The 18,698-nt window shown below is 61.9% G+C and overlaps 1 protein-coding gene across 1 annotated transcript; it reads left to right on the top strand.

Moving 5' to 3' along the window:
* Positions 1-2,691: 2,691 nt before the first annotated feature.
* Positions 2,692-17,317, top strand: LOC139701495 (uncharacterized). Its single transcript, XM_071600421.1, has 9 exons — positions 2,692-2,929; positions 3,073-3,238; positions 14,142-14,223; positions 14,746-14,994; positions 15,125-15,201; positions 15,683-15,797; positions 16,157-16,231; positions 16,719-16,796; positions 16,977-17,317. Exons 1-9 carry the CDS (start codon positions 2,692-2,694, stop codon positions 17,040-17,042), a joined length of 1,146 nt encoding a protein of 381 aa, XP_071456522.1. The 3' UTR covers positions 17,043-17,317.
* Positions 17,318-18,698: the final 1,381 nt, after the last annotated feature.

The following is an 18,698-nucleotide window of genomic DNA, read 5'->3' as shown; positions in this document are numbered from 1 at the left end:
TCTTTGCAGGCCATGTGCCTTGTCCTCAGCACAGGGATGTGCTTGAGCCAGCTGTGCCTGAAGCCATCACCACACATCCACGTTGCCTGTGCTCACCCTGACTTCATTTCCCTCCGTCCTCGGCAGGTCAAAAAACCCCAGTGTCTGGCACCAAGGAGAAGCGACTGCTGCTTGGTGTGGGGCTCATCACTTTTCGGGTGATGTTTCGGTCGGATTCTTTGCTGCTGTGACCTGAGGAGAACAACTTTAGAGGAGGAAAGGTCAGTCTGGCTCACGTTTCCGAGGTCGCTGCTGCTCTGGGCCCAGGTGCGGCAGAACACCATGGCACAAGGGCGTGCCGGGAGAGAGCAGCTCAGGACATGGCCACAGGAAGCAGACACTGAGCTTGACTCACCAAAGGCACACCCAGGCGGCCCATGGCCACCTGCACACGGCTACCACACAGTCCACTCAAGTGGACTGACAGGTTGATTAGGTCATTTCCCTCCGACCTCGGCAGGTCAGGGTCACTTAGGTGGACTGGGCTGCACAGAATCCTCCCACAGAGACAGAGAAGTACATTTTTCTTTGGGTTCTGTGATGGCTCCTTGTCCCAGCTCCCACAAAGGAAGCCAGGCAGGCAAGAAAGAGAGAGCGCCTCGACCCCGGGTCTTACTGGGGGAGGCTGTCCATGGGACATCCTGTCCCCCAAAGGGCAGAGGGGCAGCCCACCGGGCGACGCCCTCTCCTGGCGCAGGCCTCGTTATCCAGGCGGAGGTAAAGCCCAAGCTACTGGGGGGCAGTCGTTCAGAACCCCAGTGCATCAGGACTTAAAGGCATCGGCAGAAGGGCAGCTGCTGACAGGTCAGGGCTCCCGCAGGCTGCCATTTCACCTCTGGACGTCCTTGCACTGTCTCTCGCATGAGCTTTTGGGGGATGGCTCACATCCAAACCCTGGGGCCCAAGGATGGGGTCTCTGGCATGTCTGCCCACTCGGCTTGGGACTCGGGGCTGAGACAGGAATTTGGGCGTAAGGAGAGAAATATCTGTGAACAACTGAGATGCACAGAGCACCCAGGACCTCCTGGGTCTGCTGAGCACAGGCCACGCCGGGCTCCACCGGCTCCACTCACACCCAGCCCCGGCTCTGGCCCTCTACAAAATCGTAAATACTAACAGGAATGGAGACTCTGGCCCTTTGTCCCTCCTACCAATTCGGGGGCAATCTTGAAGGATCCCGAGGCACTCCACCCTGCCTCCTGCACCCCTCCAGATGACACCCCCAGAGAGCAGGGTGCACCTGGAGGCCCTGCTGGCCCTTCCCCCTGGGAGGGGCTTGGGAGTCTTAGTTTGGCTGTTCACTGCAGCGTGGACCAGGGCCTCTGTGTCCTGTGGCCACAAGAATCCCCAGCCTGTCCTCCGAGCAGCCTCAGGAGCGCAGGGGTGCTGGCCTGGGGAGGTGCAGATGGAGGACAGATGCTGGCACCTGGTGCCACTGGCCACTCCTGACCCTTGGCCAGCAGTGTGGTGGGTTTCTTGTAGGCCCTGTAAGCAATGCCTGATGGGGGTCATTTGAAGGTGGCCATGGGTCAGGAGGCATCCGAGCTTGCTAGCATCCTCCCAGATTGAGGGAGACACTCCAGGAGGCTTCCCCATCCTGGGTCCTGGGAGTGTCCCTGCAGAGGCTGCCCTGCTCAGGCCAGGAGTAGGGGCCTCTGTGTTTGGGGCCAGGTGTCTGAGGGGCCAGTGCCTAGGCACCCCCAGCCCCCTGAGCAAGCTGGCCCGGGGTGCGGGGTCTGTGGCTTCTTGACGTTCCCTCCCATGAAGGGGGGAGCCCTCAAGGTTCCCCCAACTTGGTAGGTAGGTGGCCAGGAAAGGTGCCTGTGAGCTTACCTCTGCTGCCCACCCCTCGGTTGTCCTCAGGTTGCTGGACACTGCCCAGGGCCACACACTGGCTGGGGGCCAGGATCCCACTCCAGAATCTCCTGAAGTAGACCCTAGCAGGCCATGCCCAGCACCCACGGGAGGGCAGCAAGGGCCACCATGGCACAGACTCAAGACCAGGAGCAAGGCCTCTGAGCCAGGGGCCCCACAGGCCCAGGGTGGGCAGGCGGCCCCTGCCCTGCCCTGCAACCACCTTTGCAGGCTCCCTCCCTCCTACAGGGCACATCTGCAGCCCTGTAGGCCCACTGTGCAGCCCTGCCCACTGTAGGGGCCAGGGCCTGGGGGCTGCTGCTGTGCCCAGGGGGACTGCTGCCGGGCCAGGTGTGGCCAAGTGCCTCCGAGCCAGAGGTCCTAGTGGGGTGGAGGCTCACCAGGCCGAGTGTGGTCAGGAAGCTGTGATGCTGCTTGTGCTGGCCGTGGCTGGTGGACACCCCCTGCCAGGGGGCAGGGGCGTGGGCACCTGGCTTTCCGCAGAGGTCAGTGTGCAAAGCGAGTGTTGGTGGCATGGACTTGAGGCCGTCCCCACCCTGACTCTGGCCGGGCAGTGTGGACCCCTCCCCAGCCGGAGGTCCAGCAGCAGTGAAGCAAGGGCCTTGGGGAGGACTGGGCGGGGTCTCCACAGGCCTCCCCCTTCCCTGCCAGGCTGCCTGGCGAGGACTCCGCCCTCCAGGGAAGGGGGAGGCCTCCGTGCCAGGAACTCACCTCCCTCCTGTGGCCACGGGCCTGGAGAAGGGCAGGGACACTGGTGGGCACAGCTTGGGTGGCCCCATGGGGTCACACCTGCCCTTCGTGCCCTCAGCATTGGGTCAGCCTAGGGGACCCCGGGGGGCCTTTGAACAGACAGGCAGGTGGACCAGGGCCCAGCTCGGGCAGCGGGAGTGCAGCCCTCGGACCGACAAGCCCCTGGACCACAAGTGCCACCCTCGCAGGGTGCTGAGCTCCGGGGGTGCTGCCAGGTTCGGCCAGCGGAGGGCCCCAGAGACCAGCTCCTGGCGGCCAGGCCCCGGTGGGTGTGAGCCCAGAGCCTGCCTGCTGTGGGCCACTGGCAGGGGCGGCTCTGGGGGCCTCCGTGTCCCCCAGCCTTGATGCATCCCGCGATGGGCACCATCCTGCTGGCGGGACTGTGCTCTCTGCCTTGTTTGTGGACAGGTGGGCAGACCGTGGAGGCTCGGGCAGCTGGGAAGTTTCCGGCAGCAGCAGGAGTGCTGTGGGGTGGTGGCTGCCCTGGCCACCCCGTGCTGCCTGCCCGGACCTTCGCCACCTCCTGTCCGCCCGCCTCCTCAGCAGCCCTGATGCGGCTGTTCTGGGGTGGAAGGTGCATCCTGGGAGCTCGCAGCAGGGGCGCTGGGCCAGCCCTCACTGGTGCCGTCACTGGGGCACAGCAGGCGGTTCTGGGGTTTCTGGCTTTTCCCCTCACCCAGGTGCCTGCCGCCTCCCCGCAGAAGCTGGCCAGGCCCGGGGTGCTGGACCCTGGGCAGGTGCTGCATGGCGTGGCGGGTGCAGCAGGCTCAGTGGGGCTCTGGGAGCACACACCCCTCCCCCAGCACTGGGCCGCGAAGGCGCGAGGCTGGACCACAAGCTCACAGAGATCTGGACAGGCCAAGAGGTGGGTGGCAGAGCCGGCGGGGGTCCCGGGCCAGAGGGGGCCGGGCTGCATTTGTCGATAGAAAGTACTCAAGAAGCGAGCGAGAGCCGGTGGCGTCTTGGAAAGCTCCAGAACAGTCGCGGGCTGCAGCGCCCTGGGCTCTCTTGCTGTGATGGGGCCGTGTTTGCCCAGCTCTGAGTCCCGGGGGCACTCAGGTCCTGCCCACAGGCTGTGGGAGCCTCTGCCAGGAAGGGGAAAGTCCTGTGAGTGTCTGATATGGCTGGGTCCTGTCCCCGGAGTTCACGAGTCCTGACCCCCAAGGTGAGGGCATTTAAAGAGGCCATCAGGGCCAGTGGGTTTGACAGCCCTGACTGGAGGCCAGAACCAGGCACATGGAGAGGGCTCGGAGGACTGGCCTCTGGTCTCAGGCCGCCAGGAGGCTCCCACCTGTGGCTCTGAGGGCCTCTGAGCAGACCCCTGCGCTCACCGCTCACCAGGCAGGACTCATGGGGTGGGGACCTAAGTGCTCCTTAGGGACACCTGCCATCTGCAGGTCTGTCACTCGCTCCATGTCCTGGTGGAAAGTCCAGGCCGGAGGTGATGGGAGGACCCTCAGTACTGAGGATGGTGGGACAGGCCGGCCCAGCCCCACGTGGCCACGGACCCCCCTCTTACTTGAAGCCTGTGAAGAGACGGGGGGAGGGACCAGAGCCCAGGGGAGAGACGGGAGGAGGCTGAGCCTTGGCCTCAGAGCAGAGCTGAGGCCAGTCCCTGGAGATCAGAGCCGGGCCTCGGGGGCTTTGGGAAGCCAGGGGCCAAGTGGCAGGAACCCCGGCTTCAGTCCAGTGTGGACGGGTGGCGAACTGGAGGCAGGGAGGCTGGGAGGCCTCCGGGCAGTCCCCAGCCTGCTGGGGACCCTGGGCAATGGGCGGGGCACAGTGGGGCTGGGGCTGGCTGCACTGTGGCAAGGACACAGTGGTCTTCCTGGATGGGGCCACCCTGTCCCCACGGGGACTGCCCACGGAAGTCCTGTGTGGGGTCCAGCACTGACCTAGGCCCTCTCAGGTGAGGACAGCGGCCCCAGACACTGAGAAGAGCTCCTGAGAGTGGCCTTGATGCAGCCAGCCTCAGCTGGAGGTCGTGGGGAGGGGAGGAGGCACCCAGAGAGGCTGCTGAGGGCCTCAGGGACGGGTGCCCTTGGCTGTTGCTGAGAGCGGACACTAGAAAAGATGGGCTCAGTGAAAGGCTTGTGGAAACCCCGAAGGCCAGGTGGGGGAGCACTCAGGAGGCTGAGGCAGGAGGTGTCCTCCCACGGCTCTGGGCAGACGCAGCCTGTTTAATCCGTCCTGCAAGGAGGGGAGAGGAGGATGGGGCCTGTCTGAAAACAAGACTGCCCAGCTGGGCGCGGTGGCCACGCCTGTCATCCCCGCAGCTCCAGAGCCGGGGGCAGGAGGACGGCGAGTCCAGAGCCAGCCTCAGCTTCGGCAAGGCACCAAGCACCTCAGTGAGACCTGCCTCTAAATAAAGTACAAAAGGGCTGGGGACGTGGGAGAGCGCCCCTGAGTCCAATCCCCCGTACCCTGCTCTCCCCAAAAAACAAGACTGCCCAGGCCCCGAGGGGCTGTCTCCTGCCCTCGGTGCCCCTGTCCTTGCACTGCACCTAGCCCTGCGTCCTGCCCCAGCCACGAAGGACTCTGCCAGGGGTCACTTTCACTCTGGGTGTGAGAGCTGTTCTCCGGTGTCCCCTTGGGAACTGGCCGGGGAACCCCAGTATGCCTCCTCTTTTCTGGTAGCCACGGTCTCCAGATGTTCCCAAGGTGGCCTCTAGACTTGGTCCCTGCTTTTGGGGAACTGGCTCTGGCCATCAGGCTAGGCCAGAGACAGGAAAGGAGACCCAGGGCCCAGCGCAGGCAGAGAGGCCGGGAGGTGCTCCTGGAAGACAAGGCACTTCAGCCCCCGTCTCCAAGCCCACCCTGGCCACTGGGCTTGCCACCCTTACACGTGGGGTTTGGCCCAGCTGAGAGGTCCAGGCCAAGTCGACCGTCCCCATTGGGCACCTCCAGATCAGGGGCTGGCCCAGTGACTCTGTCCACGGGACCACGCTGCTTTACGGGCTGGCCCCGTGGCTCTGTCCACGGGACCACGCTGCTTTACGGGCTGGCCCTGTAGCTCTGTCCACGGGACCACGCTGCTTTACGGGCTGGCCTGTGGCGTCTCAGCACCTGCACCTTGGAATGCTTCACTGTCTCTCGTTGGTCTCGGCTGGTTTCTCCCCAATGAGCACAGAAGCAGTGTGGCAGGGCCCTGGGAACTCCGTCGTCCTTCCTGGATTTGGCTCTTTACAGCTGAGCCTGGGCTCCGTGGCCTCCTGGTGGCCAGCTCCCCGGGGAGTTCCTCCCTCTGTGAGGTGGAGCCTGACCCCTCCCTCGCTGTGCCTCCTTACTCTTCTCATGGGCAGTGCCCTCAAGGGATGCTTCAGGTACTGGCCAAGGCCAGGAAGGGCATGAGTTCCCTCCTACCTCTCCCTATGGCCACTGCTTGGGGACAGGGCACCATGACAGGAGGAGCCCAAACCAGCCAGTGTCCTATAGGTGGCCAGTCCAGCCTTCAGTGTTCCTGAGCCCCTCTCATGGGGGACACCACCACCCCAAGTGTCATCAGTGGACAGTGTGTTCTGGTGACAGTGATGCAGACGAGGACGTTGCCTGTCACCTTGGTGGAGTGTGTCACTCTGAAGGGACCTGGCCTCTCTGAGGCCCTCTGTAACGCCCCCTTCAGTGCTCTGCAGGCCTCCCAGGGGTTCCCTGCAGGGCAGGACCCAGCCACTCCGGCGTCTCTCAGGGAATGACCCTACTCTCGGACGTCCAGGCCCCTTTTCCTTCCTTAGCCGTGTGTGCAGCGAGCAGGGTGCCACCCACCGACCTGGGCTGGCACAGGCTCAGCGGGCACAGGCAGCCCCTGGCAGGCTTGGCTAAGGGACAAAGCCCGTCAGCAAGCAGGGCAAGAGCCAGCAGAGGGGCCAAGCACAAGCAAGCGCAGGAGGGATGGGCGCTGCTCACTGCACTTGGTGTCATGGACACCTTCCCCTGCCTCTACCCTGCTCTGCCACCTCCGAACAGGAAGGACTGAGCCCTGTGGTCTGCGCACAGTTGGACATGGGACAGCACATGGACCAGATGGGCAGCCCCGGCCTGCAGAGAAACCAGCATCCCCTGCCCAGGGAGGAGGCCAGGCAAGGCCAGGACACATCTGGCTCCGTAGGGAGGAGACCTGCTGGGCCCAAGGAGCTGCGGGGCTCAGAGACTCCTGCACACCGTCCTCAGGCCTGTCCACTGCCTGCAGGGCTGCCCACGGCAGGGGGACCCAGGAGAGATAGACAGTGCCAGGTCCACAGAGGCCCAGGCTGAGAGGACAGGAGGCGAGGGACAGCCCTGGGTCCACAGAGGCCTGGGGTGCCTGAGGGGCCGTCAGTGCCCCCTGCCAGGCCACCATCTTTCTGGCAGCTGTGAGCGGTGTCTGTCCCGAGGACGGTTGGCACACAGAGAGCAGGTGTGGTGCAGTGCAGCCAGAGCAGGCGGAGTCTCCGGACATGCTGTGCCTGGTCCAGCAGGCCTCAGCCACACAGTGTGGCTATATCTGATTCCCCGGTTCTGCCCAGCTTCCTGTGACACAGTCGTCCACTGGCCATCTCAGCATCGTGCCATGCCTCCCCATTCTGTGAGGCCTTTGGGTAAAGCCTGAGTCCTGCTGGGGCAGCTCCGTGGCAGGCCCACCCCAGGTGCCCCTGGGCAGTCCCTAGTCCCAGGTCCCCTCTAAGCTACGTTGGGGAGGCTGTCCCGGGGCCTTGTGCTGGGTTCTCCCTGGGTGGGCGTGGGAACCTGGACGGTGTTCTGCAGTCCCAGACCCATTGTCAAGCTTCAGTTCCATGTCCTCTGGATGGCCGCTGCCCCTCCTCTCCTCAGCAGCTCCTGGGGAGTGGGGCCTGTGGTCAGTGGTCAGGCTCTGGCCAGAGGCCATCTGTCTTGCTCTCCCAGTCCTGCCATCAGGCTTCCTCGCAGCATTACCTGTGAATTCATGCCTGGCCTCCACCCGGATGGAGGCAAAGGGCCAGCGGCCATAACAGAGCCTGGACAAAGCCCCCAAAGCCAGTCTGGGAAGGCAAGTTGCAGGGCAGGAAGGACACAGACAGCCGAGCCTGCTCCCCCCCACTGAGGCCTCCTGCAGGATGTCTCTGTCCCTTGGCGTCCCCAGCCTGTGCCAAGCCTGGGGCTCTGCCGCGTGGCAGGCTTATCTGTCTGGTTCAGACGGTGCCACAGCGTCCTGCCTCTCGGTCGCAGGCAGGAAGCCAGGCAGTGTTTCCCTGTGCGTCAGCATGGCCAGCAGTGGTGTGCCCTCGTGGTGTCCAGCACAGAGCCCACCCCTGCCACCTGCTGCCGCTCACCCTCCAGCCTTGCCCTTGGTGACTGGAGGTCCCTGGGGTCTCTGCCATCACGCCCACAGAGCCCAGTGACTACTGGTGGTCACACATCATGGCCAGGTGGTCACCCCCCAGGAGCTCACAGCAGCAGGAGAGACAGTACTGAAGAGGCCCCCAGGGAAAGGCTGGGAGGCAGACAAAACTGGTGGCCAGGCAGGGAGCGCCGAGAGGGAGGTGCCTGGTCAGCGTGCTCGGGAGGCTGCCCTCAGCCCGTGAAGCTGGGGTGCCCGTGACGGACGGTGTGGCTGGGCAGTGGTGGGCTTGGCTTTGACTCTGGAGGCCGGGCCGTGGGAGCTAACCTGGCCGGCCTTGCTGCTGGGTTCCCTGTGGGCCCTTGGAAAGCTGCAGAGACCAAGGTTGGGTGGGGACAGGCAGGGACGGCAGATGGGCAGAGCACGGTGGGCCTGTGGGTGGAGGGTGAGTGGGGGGAGCAGAGGCAGCCAGCTCCTCCAGGACACCGGGAGGGCCACCTCCCACGGGTGGTCAGGAGTGCCCCCGATGCGCTCCCCCACCAGGGTTGCTGCCCACTTGGCAGTCCCCCCACAGGCCGCCAGGCACCTCTGAGCACCCTCGCGAGCTGTGCCAGGACAGCCCCGTCCAGGGAGGGCCTGGCACTCCACAGGGTCCTGCTGTCTCGCCCCTGCCCCCCACGTGGGGGCCGGGCACCCGTACTCACCAGACTCAGCCCTGCAGCCTTCAGTCTGCAGAGTGTGCCCTGGCCTTGGTCACTCCTGGGTCCTGTGGCTGCCCACCCTTGCCCAGGGTCCTGGTGGCAGCTTCTTTCTGGTCCTAGGGGTCTATAGGCAAGGCCATCATGGTCCGCAGCTGCGCAGGGTGGGGGCAGCCAGGTTTCCTAAGGATGCAGTTCCCCACGTGCTCCAGAACACCAGGTCACGCCCGGGGCTCTGGTGGGCAGCCTGGGCTGCACGTCCTGCTCTGCTGCGGAGCCTGTGCCCCCGCCCACCACTGTGGCTCTGTGTGACTGTGTGCCCTCCTGTCTGCATTCAGTCACCTGCCAGACGCACACAGACCTGCACACGCTCACATGGCTATGGCCCTGCTGACGGAAACCATGTGGGCTCCGTCCCCTCGCTCAGAGTCGACAACTTGATGGACCATGTGGTCTGGCCTTCCCCTACGTGGAAGCTGTATGTTTTTGCACATGGGGTTTATCCCAAGGACACTGAGGGTGTTGTTGGTGTAAGTGAAGATTCCTGCTCTGCTCTTGTGTTGTGGTGGGGAACGGTGGTTTTCAGTACTGGCCTCGGTCGAGCACCTGCTCTGGACGCCTCAATTCTCCCTCTGCCCTGGTTCTTCTCGGCTTTCCCCTCTTGGTCACAGTCTCAGTGACTCTTGATGTCGGTCCTTTCCCTCCTAGCTGGAGGCCTGGTTTTCCTGTCTGCCGGCCTTGGGCCAAGGTCATGCCCGGCCGGAAGCCCCAGCTTTAAGCTCTGCCTTGCTCAGGGTTTCTGGAGGCAGCTTTATCCAGCCCAGGGGCCCTCTGTCCCTGGCTTGCGGAGTTCCTCCCCGTGTCACCAGCAGCAGTGGTCTCTGGGCTGCTGTGCCGCCCGCCCCGAGGCCACGGGCTGTCTCCCTGACCACCTGGAGGCTGGGTTCATGGTGGGCTCCACCTCCTAACCTGGCCTGGCCTTCTGGAATGACACCCCTGCCTCATGCAGCTGTGTCTCCCTGGCCCCTGCTGCCACCCTGCAGTGGGCTGCTCCCCAGGCCTGGCCAGCTCCTGCACCTGAGGGGAGGGCTGGTGCCTCCCCCATCCTGCCCCCAGAGACCCAGTGCCCTGGTCCTCGTGGCCCTCAGCTGAGCTGGCTATGAAGCCTCCCGCTCCTGGGCCCTGGCCCTAGCCCGAGGAGTCCCTGCCTGCCCACCCTGTACGTGCAGTGGTCTCCCAGCTCCATGCCACTCCTTGATGGGGTCTTTTCTGGACGTCCCCCCTGGGTCTGGCTGCCACGGCTTCTCACCCCTGCTGGAAAGGGCTAGGGTTTGAGAAGGCACTGCCCCTCAGGACTTGTGGTGGAGACGGTACAGTGAGGAGGGTCCAGGGGCGGGGGCCATGAGGCTGGGGAGGCACCCTGAGGTCCCCTCCTGTAGAATCGGCTGAAGAGACTCACAGACCTGGGGGATGAGGAGGGCGTCTGGAAGCAGGGCCTGGCCAGAGCAGGTGGGGCCCAGTGGCCGAGGGGGCATGGTCAGCACGGGAGATTTGGCTCTGCAGGACAGCCAGCCCAGGACTTGGGAAGGCACGGTCTCCAGCTCCAGACAGAACCTGCAGGATGGGCCGTGGGTGCTGGGGTGCTGCGGGTGCCATGCCTCTGTGGGGCGGGGTGGTGTGTTCTGGGGCAGCTCCCACCAGGGGCCAGAAGAGCCTGGGAAGGAGCAAGCCCTGTGTGACCCCACGGCCTTCACCTTATCCCCACAGCCAGCCCCGTTCCTGCAGGCCCCGCTGAGGCTGCGTCCCTAAGAGCCGTGATGGTAAGTGTGTGCGGACCCTGCTGCCTGGAGACACAGAAATGGGCAGGTGACCCTGTGATGCGTCATGTGGGACATGGGATAGTGAAAAAAGAGCTTGTGATCCTGGCTCACTGCATCCAGGTGACTCACAAGGACTCGGTGACCTGGCACTGCTGAGAGGGAGCCTGCAATTCCATGAATCCTGAATTGGGAGAGACACGGGACTGCGTGGTCAGCAAAGTGGCTTCCACATCTCTGGATGTCAGTAAACTCCTGCCTCCAACTCACCCAAAGATCTAAGCCCAGGTCTGTAGTGAATGGCCGCCATCCTCACAGCCAACACAGAGGGCAGGTAGTGTGATCGCTCACCTCCACCTCTCTGTGAATTGACTTGTGTTGGCATCTCCTGTGACCAAGGTCACCCACAATGCAGGGCAGTCCCACACGAGGTGGCTCAGCTGGATCCTGAAACAGGTCTGTCTCCCTGCCTGTCTGGCTGTGGCAGGTCCCTCCCCACAGTGGGTCTGTCTCACTCCCTCCCTGTGTCAGGTCCCTCCCCACAGTGGGTCTGCCTCCCTCCCTCCCTCCCTGTGTCAGGTCCCTCCCCACAGTGGGTCTGCCTCCCTCCCTCCCTCCCTGTGACAGGTCCCTCCCCACAGTGGGTCTGTCTCCCTCCCTCCCTGGCTGTGACAGGTCCCTCCCCACAGTGGGTCTGTCTCCCTCCCTCCCTCCCTGTGTCAGGTCCCTCCCCACAGTGGGTCTGTCTCCCTCCCTCCCTCCCTGTGTCAGGTCCCTCCCCACAGTTTGTCTGTCTCACTGCCTGCCTGGATGTGTCTGGTCCCTCCCCACAGTGGGTCTGTCTCACTCCCTCCCTATGACAGGTCCCTCCCCACAGTGGGTCTGCCTCCCTCCCTCCCTGGCTGTGACAGGTCCCTCCCCACAGTTTGTCTGTCTCACTGCCTCCCTGGCTGTGACAGGTCCCTCCCCACAGTGGGTCTGTCTCCCTCCCTGTGACAGGTCCCTCCCCACAGTTTGTCTGTCTCACTGCCTGCCTGGATGTGTCTGGTCCCTCCCCACAGTGGGTCTGTGTCATTGCCTTCCTGGTTTGGGCAGGTCACTCTGCTCTGCATTTCTCTCTCACTGATGGCAGCACCTTGGCCAGGCCCTCCTGTCTTCTTGGTGGTCAGTTTGTTTCCGGGCCATCTCTGGTCAGGGCTTCATGCAGCAGAGCGTGTTGTGGCCCGCAGGCTGCCTGGTGTCTTGGTGCGGTAACTGGAGGACTTTGACTCCCAGATCCAGGGCTTGCAGACGGGGTAGGCTCTGAAGGGCTCTGAGCTGCTGGTGAAGCTCCCTGGCCACGTGCGGAGAGATTGGGCCACAGAAAGTGGCAGGTGCGTGTGGTTTGGGCGGAGTGGCCAGGTCGTGTGTCCACCGCTGTGGTGTCCTTGTCACGAGTCCTGGGGCGGTCCAGGGCAGGCTCACTGCTTCTGGTGCACATCTCAAGCCCATGGCGGTTGTCAAGCACCTGGGCCAGTGTGAGCTTGGCGGTCAGGCGCTGCTGGGGACTGCAGCCCTGAGGATGGGGTCTTGGGCCATTGTGCTAGGCCTGAGGTGGGGCAGGAGTCTGCTCAGACCCTGCAGGGCAGCAGCGACGGGACCCTAGGCAGAGCAAAGGAGAGCTCCCAGGAGAGGTGGAGGAAGAGGAGGCGGGGTCCTGGGCAGGTGGCCACCCCTCGGCAGGAGAGGGCAGGTCCAGAGCCAGGCTGGGTAGGCCTGGGAGGATGTCTCGTGGTGCGCTCGGTCCGTGACCTGCAGCCTGGGCTGTGCTACTCCTGATCCTCACTGTCCCTGTGGAGGTTTGTGATCCCTCTGCCTTCTCAGTCTCAGGTGCCCATCTGGGTCACCATCTGGGTCAGGGCTGGGGTTAAGGTAGGGTTAGGTTGTGTCATTGGTCATTTAGGTTATGATTACATATCGGGTTCGTTCTGGCTCTGGTTAAGTAATGTTAGTGTTTGGGTTAGTTTAGGCTAGGGAACCGTTAGGTCTGGGTCAGGGTTAGTATTAGGTCACTTTAGGGTTAGCTCTTAGCATGGGATTAGGGTTAGGAGAAGTTGGAGTTACGTTTAGGTTAGGTTGGGTGTGTTTTATCTTTGGGTCAGGTAAGGGTTAATGTTACGTTAGGCTTAGGTTTCGGTTAGTTTAGGGTTTGGGTTAGGTTTGATAGGGTTATTGTTATGTCTAGGTCAGGGTTTGGATTAGGTTACATTAAGGTTACGTGTTTGTCAGCATTAGGGTTAGGGTTTGGTCAAATTTTAGTTAGGTTTATATTAGTTTAGCACAGATATTTTTACTTTTTAGGTAGAATTAGGTTAAGTTTGGGTTTGGGTTAGTGTAGGTTGGAATTACAGTCTGGTCCATGTCAGGATTAGGTTTATGCTACATTAGCATTAATTTTGGAGAGTTAGGGTTAGAGTCAAGTTAAATTAGAGTTAGATTTAGGTCAGGTGTGTCATGGTGAGGTTATGATTAGGTTAGTGTTAGGTAGGTTTGTGGTTAGGTGAGGTTTGGCTTATGATTAGTTTTAAGTTAGGGTTAGAGTTAGTTCTGCTAAATTAGGTTTAGGGAGGGTTAGGTTAATGTTAGAGTTAGGGTTGGATAAGTGAGGTTAGGGTTAGGTAAAGGTTATGTTCAGCATTAGGGTTAGGTGTAGGTTGGGGTTTGGTTACTACTAGGCTAAGTCATGTTCAGGTTTTGTTAGGGTTGGTAGGTAGTAGAGCAGGGATAGGCTGGGTTCAGGGAGGGACAGGTTTGTTTGGTTGGGTACTCTGGCGTAGTTCATACTGCTTCTCCTCTTGAACACCCCTTGAGGGTGGAATTGAGCCATTGACATGGGGAGAGACCTGGTCAGGGACCCGCATCCTGGCTTGCCACAGAGATGGGTTCGGTGGACTCTTGTGCGTGAGCGTTGGTGTTCACATGGTGGAAGGATGTCTCGTGGTGCGCTCGGTCCGTGACCTGCAGCCTGGGCTGTGCTAGTTCTGATCCTCACTGTCCCTGTGGAGGTTTGTGATCCCTCTGCCTTCTCAGTCTCGGGTGCACATCTGGGTACTTCAGCCTTCCTGGGCCCGCCTGGCCCTGCCTGGGCCCTGCCTGGGCTCAGTAGGACTATTGATCTTTCTTTTGGATGGTGAGCCAGGAATGTGTCATTGAGCAGGTGGGTCTGGTGACCCCCAGGTGGCTGGGAGCAGTGAGGATAGAGGGGTTGTGTGGGCTTCAGAGTCCAGAGCCCACAGGTCTTCAGGGGTGTGCTCTGACCACCAGGAAAGAGGCAGCAGCTGAGATCTTCCCAAATGAGGGTCCAGCCTCTAGTGCGTGATTCCCAGGCTGGGGTCAGTGTGAGGCTTGTGGGGTGTCCTGAGGAGGTAGGTCTTGGGGTCAGTGCCAGGAAAGGGCTGCGTGGATAAGCAGGGACACAGGGGTCCACTCAGAGGGCCCCAGCTCTGTGCTGGGGAGAAGCACAGGCCATAAGGACTGATCCTGCTGGTGCTGGCTCTACGGCAGTGAGCACATCCGCATCCCCGTGGCCGTGTCCGCAGCCCCTGCCCACCTCTGCCTCCATGGAGTCCCCGCTCTCGACTGGCACCTAACCGCAGCCACCTGAGTCCCCGGTACCTGGCTCGGCTCCAGGGGCCCCTTGCTGGGAGCACCACAGCTCTGTGGTTCCCAGGGTCTGTGCGACTCCTCCACTCACCAGCAGGTGGACCTTCAGGTCAGTTCTGCCATCTGCCAATCTCAAATGAGTTCCTCCATGGTCCGCGCCCAGGTAGTTAGCAAGTTCCTGGGGACCTGCCTGGAGCCGCACCGCTGGACCCAGGCAGACAGCTCCCTGGCATCTGAAGGTCCTTCTGCTCCTTCTCTGACCCTCCTGCTGTGGGCTGAGCCTGCCCTGTGCTGCCCCTGGTCCCAGATGCCTCCTCTCTGCTCACTTCTCCCTTCACGGTCCACACCTGCTGTCTCCATCCTCAGTGCTCCGTCAGCCCATTGTGGTAGTCACCTGGGTGGCCCCTTTCCTAGAGCAGAGTCCATCAGCCTCACTCCAGCCATCCCCCTGCCCCGTGTTCTGAGTGACTTGGCCAAGAGCACCCAGCAGCCAGGGTTGAGGGCCTTGACCTTCTCGGGAAAGACCCCCTGCCCTTCTGAGCCTGGGTGACAATGTCTGCCTGTAGCATCTACGGCTGCCCTGTGGGGGTGTCCACTTCCTGGGGCTCAGAGGGGTGCTGGTCCCCTCCAGCTGTTCCTAGCCTTCTGGGGGAGCAGGCAGTGCCGAGGCCCAGCCGGTAGCAGCCAGAGACTGTCTCCAGGTCCTGGCCCAGGGGTTCCTGCCAGCTGGAGGTCACAGCATAACACAGCTCCCCTCTGTGGGGGGCTCCTCGGGGGTCCCTCCCCCATCCCCCTGGGCCCATGTCCAGCTGCACTCCTCTGTGTGGACATCTTGGAGACCGCAGTTCACCTCTGCGCGAAGACCACCCAGGAGGACAAGGTGCGTCCTTCCTGGACTCTGTCTCTCAGATGAGACGGGAAGGGAGGAAGTCTTTTCCACCCTGGGGACTGAATCCAGGGGTGCTCTACTGAGCCACACCCCAGCCCTTTATGTCTTTATTTCAAGACAGGGTCTCGCTAAGTTGCCCGGGCTGGCTTTGAACCCGCGGTACTCCGGCCTCAGTCTCCTGAGACTCTGGGATCACAGGTGTGCGTCACCACACCAGCATGGGAGGAAGGATCTTGTCAGACGTGTTCCCAGATTCTGCAACATGGAGGCCTGTCTTTTGGACATTCAGGGTGGGGTCCTGGGCCACAGAGGGGATCACACACAAGTAAGCAGGGGGCGTCCAGACAGGCCAGAGGAGCACCTTCCACACTTTTCCGTCCTGGGAACTGTGTTTCCTGCCATCTTCCTAAAGGCCTGGAGAAGGCCCGCAGCGCGGCCGGTGCCTGCAGACACAGGGTGGGGCCTGGGTGGGCAGAAGGCAGGCTCCTTCCTGGCGCTAAGCCGCAGGCATGTCCCCACTGGTGCACCTCCCAGTCCCACCTGGGCGGCCACCTGCAGGACGTCGCCACGGCTCAGGACGGAGGTTCAGTGGCAGGTGTCCACACTGGCAAAGCTGTTGCAGCAGAGGCTGCCCGGGACGGCCCTGTTGACGGTGACACTGGCTGGTTTTCATCTGCAGGTGGCAGCCGTGGGAGCCGGAGACCAACCCCGTGGGTTCTCTGATTTTCCCTTCCAGCTCCTGTGTCCTGCATCTTCAGCTCAGAGACTGGAAAGTCAGCGAGACACATTTTCCGGTTTGGGTTCTTTCATCTGCTGCTTGTTGGACAGAGATGGCTGGGCTGCCATGTGCCCAGGTCCTGTCCAGCAGAGATGGTGGGCCTGCCACCGGGCTGAGCTGCTCTGCGGGTGAAGGCACTTTGTCTGGCCTATAGAACGAGCCCCCGTCTTATGACCACTGCCCTGGGGACCTTGGGGCACAGCAGAGCAGGGGCGACTCTCAGCAGCACTCAGTCTCAGGAGGCGCGTCCAGTGGCTGCACAGTGACAGTTACCTTCTGAATAGACTAGATTCCAACCCTCTGTGTGGCTGGGGAAGGCTTCCCGGGGGCTTTGAGAGGGGGACAGAATGACAATGAGCGTTTGTGTCTCTGCAGTTCCAGGAGGAAGCTGGCAGGGGCTCACCGCCATGGACAACCCAGTGGCTGGACTCCTGGTCAGCCAGAGGACAGGTGGGAGGGGCAGGGGAGGGGCTTTCCTGGAGCCAAGGGGTCCTTTAAACTGCAGCACTGTCTGCAGGCGCAGCCCTGCCCAGGACCAGCCCAGGTCATCTCGAGGCACCCTGCCCAGCTCAGGGACTCCACGCCACCTGACCAGGCCTCTGTGGCTCCCAGGCTTGCCCAGGTGGGTGGGGGAGGACACCTGGCCAAGTCTCTGCCGGTGCATGTGACTCTCACCCTCCAGCTTACCCTGAATATCCACCTTCAGGCATGGGCTGCCCAAGTCAAACACGTGCCCTGGTGTAAGGATAGCCTTAACTTAACAAGGGCCTTGGCCTAAGTAACTCCATTTTAAAATAAAACTGCAGTCCTCACTGGGCACAGCCCACGGAGCCCTCCAATATTGTCATCAGGCATAGCCTGATAAAACAAGCCACTTTCCACAACCCTGATAAAACTCAGAGTGAAGTCACTGTCATTTGCCTTCACCCTGATAAAGGCAGAGGTGAGAGACAAGGACGGAAACCACCTGACCAGACGTCCCGACCCCAGAATGAAAGATGTCCCTGAGAAACCGGTAATGGCTCATAGGGATTGGAGGGGCAAGTAGAAACCCCAAAATTCAGCATAAATGATGGGGCAAATGAACAGACACTCAGCCAGCCCACACTGATGCCCACATGCGGAGAGCCTGGGAGGACCTGGACTGACACCCCAGCTCTCCCCATCACCTGCCTGATGCTCTCCAACTCCACAGCCACATCTTGGCCCCCGCAAGAGCGGTGCCAGCTCCACACCAGGAGAGGCCTCTATGGGTTCCTGACCTGATCGCTGTGGTCTCAGTGAGTGGGCATCTGCTGGACTTAAGGCTTAAGACTCGAGACGGCACTTGAGTTTAGCGAGCAGAGGGAATGTCTGTCGTGGCCTGTCATGATCAGGTGTTTGCAGTGCTTAGAATTAACTTAGAATGTTTTTGCCTTGAATTGATTACGTCTGTTGCAGTGCCCAGCATTAAGGATTCCTATTTTCTTGATTAAGAACCTACAGAGTGGAATTGTATGGAGTGATCTGAGTGAATAAAGCATTGAAAGGACAGAAGCACACGGACTTTCTTTATTTCTCCCCTCAACGGCATGCGTCGCACCTTGGGTTGGTCCACCAGGTCCTGGGTTCTGTGCGGGCCTGTCGTGTCCCGGGCTTGGGCTTGGCCTGCACATGCCAGCAACTCCCCCAGCTGGACACGCTCTCAGGATGGGCCATGAGGAGGCTGTGGGAGTAGCCAACGAGGGGCCCACTGCCCCTGAGGGACACCTTCCCAGGCCACTGCCCCTGTGGGACCCTTTCCTTGACCCCTTCCTGCAGCAAGAGCTCAGGACATGGTCTGGCACCTGGGGGACCCCAGGAAAAGGGGATGCAGATTGGGGGCAGCCGAGTTGAGGGGCACCCAGGGTGTGAAGTGCATGTCCCTCTGCCCCTCCTCAGAGTCTGAGTGCTGAGGCTGTGGGGAGGCCTGGGTCAGAAGCTGCCTCTGCAGATGCTGAAGGCCGGGTGAGAACTTGGGACTTTTGGAATCTCTGTGGGTGCTGAGTCTCCTGGGTAAGCCCAGAAGTTTCTGAGAGGAAGACTGGTTCCTGAAGTCATGGACTGGGCTGTCCCGAGCCCTGCCTGCCGCACCTGGCTGGAGCAGTCTGTGGGAGCCCTGGGAGCAGTGGGGCCTGTGGCGTGGGAAGAGGCTGCTTGGCCCAGGTGGCTACAGGAGGCCTGGGGCTTCCAGGTGCCTTGAGCTGTGCAGGTCCCCATGTGCAGCCAGAGGCACCATGAGGTCAGGGTCCAGCTCCGGGCACGCCTGCCCTGTGTAGGGAGACCTGCCCTCCACCATCTCAGGGTCCGAGGCTGAGTCCACTTCAGGGACAGAGCTGCCTGTGGCACTGCCCTGCCACTGGGGCTGAGGCCTCAAGGGTCACCTTGTCCTCCCCGACCTGGCCGACCGCCTGGCCTCTTGTGGCTGGGGAGAGTGCTGAGGAACTGGGGCAGCTGAACTAGGGACACTGCGGGCTGCAGGGTCCACTGCCCCTGTGGCACGAGGCCATCCTGGAGTTGCAAGGGCGGCCGGCCTGCGGGCGCAGGAGGCAGAAGGCGGCTAGCCTCGCGGCCTTCTGTTGCAGTCCAGCCTTTCAAAGAGTGTCTGGGCTGCTGAATGTGCCTCCCTCACTTGGAGGCAGGCGTCCGGACACAAAGGGAGCTCTGTCCCGCACAGGCCCCTTCTGCGAAGAAAAGCCATTGTCCCGTGGGCCGCCCGGCAGGCGGTGCATGGTCCACTGCCCACCGCCGCGGCCGAGGGGCCGCATTCAGCCTGTCCGCTCGGATTAGCAGGGCCTGCAACTCAGGGCTGCGATATTTCATGTCGAAGGCGGGGTGGCTCTGGGCAGGGTGAATGCCTGCTCTTGTCTGCTGAGTTATTTTATTGACATTTTTTAAA

Source organism: Marmota flaviventris, chromosome 13, assembly GCF_047511675.1.
Source record: "Marmota flaviventris isolate mMarFla1 chromosome 13, mMarFla1.hap1, whole genome shotgun sequence".
NCBI lineage: Eukaryota > Metazoa > Chordata > Mammalia > Rodentia > Sciuridae > Marmota > Marmota flaviventris.
The sequence above is the reverse complement of the archived record's forward strand: the minus strand, read 5'-3'. Positions and strand labels throughout refer to the sequence as shown.